This window comes from Rattus rattus, chromosome 5 (assembly GCF_011064425.1).
Source record: "Rattus rattus isolate New Zealand chromosome 5, Rrattus_CSIRO_v1, whole genome shotgun sequence".
NCBI classification, from domain to species: Eukaryota; Metazoa; Chordata; class Mammalia; order Rodentia; family Muridae; genus Rattus; species Rattus rattus.
This window is the reverse complement of record NC_046158.1, coordinates 35,876,148-35,884,939: the sequence shown is the minus strand read 5'-3', so window position 1 is coordinate 35,884,939 and position 8,792 is coordinate 35,876,148. Positions and strand designations below refer to the sequence as shown.

Sequence of the window (8,792 nt, the reverse complement as noted above, 5' to 3'; positions counted from 1 at the left end):
TGTAAGATATGTCTAAAGGTGAAAGGAGACACATTACATGTTGACCAACTGGACTGAACACCTCCCCTGCCTCACATTAGTTTCTGCACTTAGTTCTGTCAACTGTCCCTAGATTAGCATCTCAATGGTCTTTGCATTTCCTCTTGTTTGAACTCCAGCTACACAGGATCTCACAATGTGGAAATTTTTCTGTGACTGTGAGATTCTGACTGTCTAAGTTAAACCCTTCCTGTGGTGAGATGGTCTCCACTGAACTCAAAGCCCCGCCCCATTACCTTATTTCATCAGTGGGATTACCAACTATATAGCATCCTTCCCATTTAGCAAAGAGTGTTCAAGAGGGGGAAAAGCTGATGATGACAGGAGAGGGGGCCTGCAGTCTCTCCTAGAGTTTTTTCCTGGGACAAGATTAAGCAGATGATGTCACAGCGACATGTTTGGTGTCTCTGACATATAATGAAATGGAGTCATCTTTAGGCACATTGTTAAATTTTTTAAAAAATTAAATTTTAGTTTATGTGTATGGGTGTTTCACTGATTTTTATGTGAGCCATTTCTAGAGCTGCTTCTAGCAGAAGAGTCCGTGGAGTCATCTGAAGCTGGAATTACAGATGTTTGTGAGCAGCTGTGTGGGTGCTAGGAATTGAGCTCAGGTCCTCAGGAAAAACAACCAGTGTTCTTAATCAGTGAGCTGTCTTCTGCCCTCTTAGGCATAATTCTAAAGGTGACAGATTTACAATACCCCCCCCAATTTCTGTTCTTGATTTCCCATAAAAATGCCCTCAAGTGTATTCTCTTGGAGGTAGAGACTTCTTCACTTCTCCACACATAGTTAAATTTTAAAAACTGAATGCCTGTTGCCAGAGTTATTAGGCAGTAATCTCTTCAGTAGACCAACTGAAGAGTCACGTGTGGTAAAGAGCAGAAGAATTATTCAATGTGGGAAGAAAAAAAAGATCCAGTCATCCACTCAAGTTCATCTTGAGGTGCTAACATGACCTATGGGTTAAATGGGAACTCTGTCTAACTGCTGCTATGTTGGCCAATCCATGGTTTTACCTGCCATGGTCATGGTTCCAGTACCCCCTGAAAGGTGGTCTAGTAACTTTACAGAATTGTATGAAAACTTTTCCTGGGTGACAAGTGCCTTTTCTGGCTGGCACCAGGCTTCTCTAGCCATTTTCTCATTCCAACAGGAAAGTCCTGAGGAAGTTCCAGTTCCTTGTGGTCTACTGTCTACTAGTTTGATAATTGAAAGGAAGGGCAAATGCTTCTCTTCAGACTGTCTTCATGACTTCCAGGATGTTTGTCTCTCTAGGTCAAGGTGAGTGGTGCATGCTGAGAACAAAAATAAGTGAGCTTTTTTTACCCTGCTCAGATGAAGTTTAGATTTGAGTTGGTAAAAAGTCATCACTGTAGAATTACTTAATCATAACCAAATAAGGTCTAAAGGGAAAAATGTGGGCTAGGGAAGTATCAAATTACCCAGAAATTGAGGGCTCAGAAATATTGTTTGGACCAAGGACTTGGTCTTGGGAAGGACTGAGTCTTCCAGAAAAGAGAAAGAATGTATTCCTTTAAAGGAGAAAGGGGGAGTGAACAGCAAATTAGTTTTAACCAATCACTGGAGGGCAGACTGCATCACAAATACCAGTATGAAATGCAAAGGATAATTCTGATTGGAGCAAGGGAAAACTTCATGGGAAAATTATACCAGTATTTTAATGGATGGGTTGGGCTTCTGTAGATGTGAAGAAACTGGAAAATCAGCGTCCTGAGAGCACACCGTGAAATCTGTTGCCAAAGTCGTTTACACTCAAGTTGTCATGTTTACAGGTCCTTGAAAAGCTGGTTTTATTCTTTAATAGATGAGAAATGATGCCATTGTCTACTGCAACATAGCTGAGGTTTTCCTCTGAACCAAATCTGTTCGGAAATGTTAAGCTGGTTACACAGAACTAATGTGCCTCAAGGTGGTCATTCTCTCTGGATTAAAGCCTGGGAACAATTGTGACTCCTGTTACAAGGAAAATTACAATGGGCCATTATGGAAAGGGACAAAAATCTCTGTTCCCAGAGGGGGACTGACAAGCGGCAAGTCCCCCTCTGCATGCCAACACAAAAGGCTGATTGCTTCAGATTGCTTGTTTATGCAAATCAAAGGCAACATTAATTCTGAGACTGGAGCTGTGAGGTGGTGGGGATGTTGCTGATTGGCTGGATTTTGTTCCCGGGCTGGTAACCAAACTGACAAACCCTATCATATTCATTCCGAGCCCTGTAAACATTTAGAAAGAATCTTGCTATTGCATGTCAGACTGAGAGTTTAAGGTTAGGTTTTAGAACTGTAGGAACCACAGCATTAGAGCTTATCAAATATTTGCTCCCCTACTTTCTCTGTTGCTTCCTTAAATCAGACCTAAGGGAGCATCATGACAGATACTCCTGTGACACTGAGTGGCTTGGAGTGCAATGGGGACAGACCACCTGAGAATGGCCAGCAGCCTAGCAGTCAAACCAGGAAGACAGCTGATGCAGATGAGACCCAGACATACTACGGGGTTGAACCCAGTCTTCAAGATTTACCTGCAAAAGAAAATCAAGAAGAAAGTGGAAACACTAAAGGGAACGTACTACCCAGAGGGTCGGAAGATGAGAAGATTGGTAAAGTATTCCTTTTTTCTCACTTTATTTTTTTTCTGACTTACAAGCTTCTTGGAAAAAATGTATTAACTAATATTTTATTAATAAGCTAAACCCAAGAAATACAGTCCCTTTTCCCAATGGGGGCTTCCTACCATACTGACTCATAACTTAGGCTTCTCTGATAGCTCGGCAGTCCTGCTGTTTTCTGTTCTGAACCCCTGACTGTTTTCACTAGAAGAAAACTGAATAAAAGTAGCCACCTTTATTGAGCTATTACATAATTTTTAAATAGCAATCCAATGTTAACTACTGCTATAATTGTCAGAAACACAGATCCATTGTTGTTTGAAAAAAGAGAACTCAGAATTGTAAGATCTATATATGTCTAAAGATGTCTTAATCTATCTATCTATCTATCTATCTATCTAGATGTCTCTGTCTATCTATCTATCTATCTATCTATCTATCTATCTATCTATCTATCTATCTATTATATATCAGCTGAGTGGTTATCATTGTGGAAACTAATAATTAAAAAAATGCAATCAAATTTTAAAAGAATCAGAAAAATAGAATGACTTGTGGACCTTTAACCATACGTACTGGAATTGTTACATTGTTTGTGTTTCTCCCTAGAAAACACAGAAGAGAACCTCTTCGTTGTTCACCAGGCCATCCAAGATCTTTCTCTCCAAGAAACAAGTGTAGAAGACACGGTTTTCCAAGAAGGTAATGGGAATCTTAGTCTCCCAGCATAACTGTCTGGCTGGATGTGACATCATTGCATAAGATGTGTGTATTGCATGTGTGCTGTAGAGAAGCAGTCCCAAACAGTGACTTCAAAATCTCCAAGCTGCTAAGGGCAGATACCTAAGTCATGCCTCACTTTACCCAGCTTTCTACATGGCTCATGTCCCGAATTGTATGGGTCAGTCTGACTGGCTGGCATGACAAAGCGATAGCTATACCTTGGTAGGTTAGCCCACTATATCAAGCGTTCTCTTTAATTTGGTGCTCCACATGAGTGTCTGGCAGCTTCTGCAATGGTTAAGAAACAGGTTTAGTCTAAAGTTTCCTATTGACATTCGATCTAAAGTAACTTTATAAAACCAGCTACTATGTGGGAAAATTAGATCTGAAAGAAGTACAGAATAGTTAACTATTTTTTTGTCCAAAACATAGAAAAACAACATGCCCTGGAGTGGTAAGAATCATTTTGTGATCTTTACACAACTGTGGGAGAAAAAGACCAAGGAAGCAGCAATGCCAAATTTCAAGTAGCCAGTAGACCAAGCTACAAAATCCTCTAAACATTTCTTCTAAGGAGATATTTACATTCACCTAATTTCTGAGCTCAGCGCAGGATAGAATTTATTAATTAATCATTCCTTCCCTCTCTAGAAGCTGTAAACAGCTTATCTTCAAATTGAAGCCAGCATGTGGCACCTAACCAATTTAGTTTAGGACCCTACCAGGCAAAACAAGGGGGAACCCCCAAGGGACAAGAGAAGACCAGGTAAATAACAGATGTGAAGAACAGGGCGGTGATTGGGAATTTCAGAGTCTCTCCCCTTGCCTAGACAATTCCCAGACTCTCTGCTGGCCACCATGTAAGCAGTTATAGAAAGCAGTTGCTGGTATCACAGAGGAGTCACAGATAGACCATCTCAGGACAGGCGGAGGGAAAAGTTAAGACCCCACAAAATGAATGACATAATTTAGTTGCCCTGTCTTTCTGTTTTTAATGTGTCTAGTCCATCAAGGCAGGGCTCAGTCATCCACCTATAACTTCTTCATCAGTAATGAGATCCTCTGCAAACAAAGGTTACTAGGACTGTGCCTTTCCATCAAGTGGAGGAGTGGGGCTCTCTTCCTATGTGACATGGTGTCACCAGTGAATTTGCCTCTGCTGGCGCCCTTTCCCTCTTAGCACAGCACACTTCAGCTCTGTGACAGAGGTGCTGTGCCTTTTCCTTTTAAAATGGCAAACAGCTATGCAGTCTACTAAGGAAACATGCCTGCCAAAAATCAGATGCTAAAAATATTGAGGAAAAAAAAACATTAATCAATTTAAATGGAAGGATGATTTTTATGCATGATAGACTTGGGCCTGAGTTTTGAATATGAATAAAAAATCAGTGTGTGTGTGTGTGTGTGTGTGTGTGTCTGTCTGTCTGTCTGTGTGTCTGTGTGTGTGTGCATGTGTTGTTTTGTTTTGTTTTATTGCTGGAAGAACACACCAAAACATAGCCCAGTATCACCCAATTTCCAGTGTACACTTATTTGCAGTGTAGAGACTATCAGGTGGAGGATCGACAGCAGTAGTTTAGGACAAGTGTGAATGGTAACTCATGCTTGTGCCTCTATCATGGTCCATGAGTCCATCTTGGACTCAGAGAGAGAAATAAAAGCTTTTGATAAAAGCAGCCTTACAGGGAGAAGTGTTGGGGGAGAAAGAAGTTGGCAACAGCCGTTCACTTTGTTTATAGGCTTTTGTGGCATAGGAAGAGAATGGTGAAGCCACACACTGTAGCCATGTTCTCTATGCTTTAGGTAACATTTTCCACATCAGCCTGCTATGTGGGCATATTAAGAAAAACTTCTGCTCTCTTGCCATTCATTCTTATACATCAAGAAATGCTAGAGAAATGTGTTAATATGATCCAGCTGCTTAGAAAAAACTATAGTGCTTTAAATCTTCTAAAAGCCACAACATGGGACCAAATAACCTGTTACTCTGCTGTCATTTGGGGCAAAAGAAGAACCTAACATTATATGTGTAAAACATTATATGTGTACGAGCCCAACATAAGCTTTAGATCTGGATCTCTAGAAGTCAGTAGAGATCCTAAGCCATGTCGTGTATGACCCAGTGGCTCACTTATGAATTCATGAGTTCTGAGTACCTAGGGACCTGTGATCTTCTGGATCTTTTTAAAATATTTTATTTTTCTTTTATGTATAATGAGTGTTTTGTCTGCATGTATATTAGTGCCCTCATCTCTCACCTGGTTCCTGGAGACCAGAAGAGGGCATTAGATCCTCCAGAACTAGAGTTACACAGAATTGTAGGCTACTATGTGGGTGTTGGAACCAAACCCGGGTTCCTCTGTAACAGCAAGTTCCTGGAACCACTAAGTTATCTCTCTAGCTTCCCTTTACTCCTTTTAATTTTTTTTTTAAATTTGGTGTTATTTCATGTATATGAATGATTTACATGCATGTGTGTTTGGGTACCATGTGCATGCCTAGTGCCCACAGAAGCCAAAAGAAGGTATTGGATGCCTTGGAACTGGAGTTAGGAATGGTTGCGAGATACCACCACGTGGGTATTGGGACTGAACCCTGGGGCTCTGGAAGAGTAGCCAGTACTCTTAACCATTGAGCCATTTTCTAGCCTCACACAGAGACAGTATCTATGACTGAGTTTGACTAGACATGGGCAGATATCATTTACACACTGGAATAATATGTTTTAGCCTAAGGTATTGATTGCATTGTCCTTGTGGGATCTATTTGTAGACGTGAAGTAAATCCAAACAGTTTTACTGAGTGTGTACATATGTGTGATCTGCATACATACACATATACATAAACACACATATAATTTTTGCAAGAGAAGAATTTTCAGTGTGCCTCAGAGAACATTAATCTTCTAAACACAGCAGTCAATGGCAATAGAATTCCAGTCAAAGGAGGTTGTGTTGTAGATGTTACTGAAAACACATAATACTTGTTGCCATTTTAAAAGCTTAAATGATGAGATAATTATTTAACTATATGAAATGCAGTGTTTTGCAAACACTTTTGACTGTAAAACCTATTTGATTGTCTAGACTTTATCAGGCAACCCCAAGTCACAGTCCAGATGGCACAAGTTGGAATCTCTGTGTCCAGAAGAATGGTTTAGAGTATTACTGAATAGCAGTTAGGCACTCTGAAAGCCCAGCATGTCTCACCCACTAGTTTATTTTGCTGCAGGGCATCCGTGGAAGAAGATTCCTCTGAACAGCCATAACCTGGACATGAGTATACAGAAGGAAAGAATTGTCCAACATCTAGAGCAGAGAGAAGATGAGAGTGCAGCCCACCAGGCAACTGAAATTGAATGGCTGGGGTTCCAGAAATCTAGTCAAGTTGACATATTGCATTCTAAATGCGATGAGGAAGAAGAAGTTTGGAATGAAGAAATAAATGAGGAAGATGTCGATGAGTGTGCTGAGGACGAGGGTGAAGATGAAGTTCGAGTAATAGAATTTAAGAGAAAATACAGAGAAGGTTCTCCACTAAAAGAGGAAAGCCTTGCAAGGGAGGACTCCCCCCTAAGCAGCCCTAGTTCCCAGCCTGGGACCCCCGATGAGCAGCTGGTGTTAGGAAAGAAGGGAGATATCGCCAGGAATTCTTATTCCAGATACAACACAATATCCTATCGGAAAATCAGGAAAGGTAACACCAAACAGAGAATTGATGAGTTTGAGTCAATGATGCACTTATAAACTAACTGGGACTGAGAAATGTCAGGAGCGTTAAAGAGAAGCTAACTTCTAACTTCCTTCCACTGAGATATCTTCCATTGCCTTATTTGCAAGATGTGCAAGCTTAGTATCTTTTTCACCATAAAGCAATGTGGAAATAACCATAGACAAAACGCATTCTGGTAACTTCAAACCGACAAGCTTTAAATTCATTCCTGGGTTTTTGCTTTAAAAAACGCATAACTAATATAGCATCAGGTAAGCATTGTCCCAGAGCCTAGCCTGGTAGAATTTGTCTTTAAAAACAGTAATAGTAAGAGAGGCAGTCAAGGGAACGAGGATAGTAGACGTGATTCTCATAATTCTTTTGGTGTCTTTCTTTCTTCAGGCCAATGAGAAGCCTAACATTAAACCCCACCTCCATTAAACATGGTTTTATAAATCCTATTTTTTTTTTGCTTTTCTATTTATTATAAAAAGTATTGTATCTTAAGTAGGTTTCCTTGGCATCTACTGAGTAAAAATTCAGCAGATCTCCTTTCTAGGTGCAACTGTTCAGTGAATTTCCTCACTAAAAGGCTAAGCAATTGTCAGTCAGAATTCTGTTTGCTGAGTGCTGGTCCCAGCTTTGTGCTTGCAACATGAATTAAACCCATTGCGAAGTTGATCCAGAGAGAGCCTAGATGACTGGTGAGTCACAGATTAGAGATTTCTATTGGATGGTTTTATTTTGTTACTGAAAACAAAGTCTTGTCTAGCACAATGAAATCATTAAAAATAAAAATGGCAATTTTAGCACAACTTTAAGAAAATGCCTTACTTCATTACCGCACTTTCTTGTATTAGGAATATCTTAAAATTGTTTTTATTCTTCTAGAAATGAGAGACATTGGCAGTCATAACTGTACTAGTTACTATGAAAATGGAAAAATAATTATCTTAGACTATTTTAGAAGTAGGGTGTGAGCATATATTTTTAGGGGAAAAGCTGATAGTCATGGGGAATATTTAATTTATTGGACCAAAGCCCAAATCAAGAAGCTTAACACTGCACCTGTGGAGCATCACCCGAGCCAACATGTCAAATAAAGCATTGCATATTTATGACAAGAGTGTATTTATACTCTTGGATAGCTTACTCCACAAATTATCATTTTGTGATTCTGTATATATGGCTCTGAACTTTCTGTGACCACAAATTAAAAATATCTTTTCGTTCCAAATAGGAAGACAATTCCTCATTGTCTGACTGTAATACAGCCTTTATTGTGCTATTCGTCCTTTTGTTTGCTTCGTTCTCAGTTTGTGTAAAACCCTGGGCTGGTCCTGCTTAGGCGATTGCTTATTTATGTGTAACAAATCCCACACATTCTCATGACAACTTCCTTAATTCTTCCTGGTCACATAATATATTTCCATAGTATCATATACTATTATGGAGAATTTAAAAGACTCGCGTTTGAATTAGTCTGCTTCTTTTATTCTTCAAAGCAATCCTTTACAACCCGACCAAGTAAAAGAACTGGTACCCTTAGAGTGTTGAGCCTGCTAAATTCACTTAGGACAAATGTGCATTTTCTGAGTAAAATGAGAGAAATGCTGTCTTCGTTGGCTAGAAGATTGATAGACTGGCTCAGTCTCTCAGTTTTAATTTAGAGCCTTTGATTATTC

The 8,792-nt window shown here is 39.7% G+C and overlaps 1 protein-coding gene across 1 annotated transcript; it reads left to right on the top strand.

Moving 5' to 3' along the window:
• The first annotated feature begins 2,400 nt into the window (after positions 1–2,400).
• Ermn (ermin) lies at positions 2,401–7,928 on the top strand. The gene is made up of 3 exons (XM_032903317.1): positions 2,401–2,664; positions 3,283–3,375; positions 6,628–7,928. Exons 1-3 carry the CDS (start codon positions 2,433–2,435, stop codon positions 7,140–7,142), a joined length of 840 nt encoding a protein of 279 aa, XP_032759208.1. The 5' UTR covers positions 2,401–2,432; the 3' UTR covers positions 7,143–7,928.
• Positions 7,929–8,792: the final 864 nt, after the last annotated feature.

What these genes read in the sequence shown, in the direction of transcription:
- Ermn (XM_032903317.1), top strand. Translation starts at nt 2,433, where the DNA reads ATGACAGATACTCCTGTGACACTGAGTGGCTTGGAGTGCAATGGGGAC. An exon ending in GTCGGAAGATGAGAAGATTG is followed by an intron (nt 2,665 to 3,282) that starts GTAAAGTATTCC and finishes GTTTCTCCCTAG; the next exon opens with AAAACACAGAAGAGAACCTC. An exon ending in AGACACGGTTTTCCAAGAAG is followed by an intron (nt 3,376 to 6,627) that starts GTAATGGGAATC and finishes ATTTTGCTGCAG; the next exon opens with GGCATCCGTGGAAGAAGATT.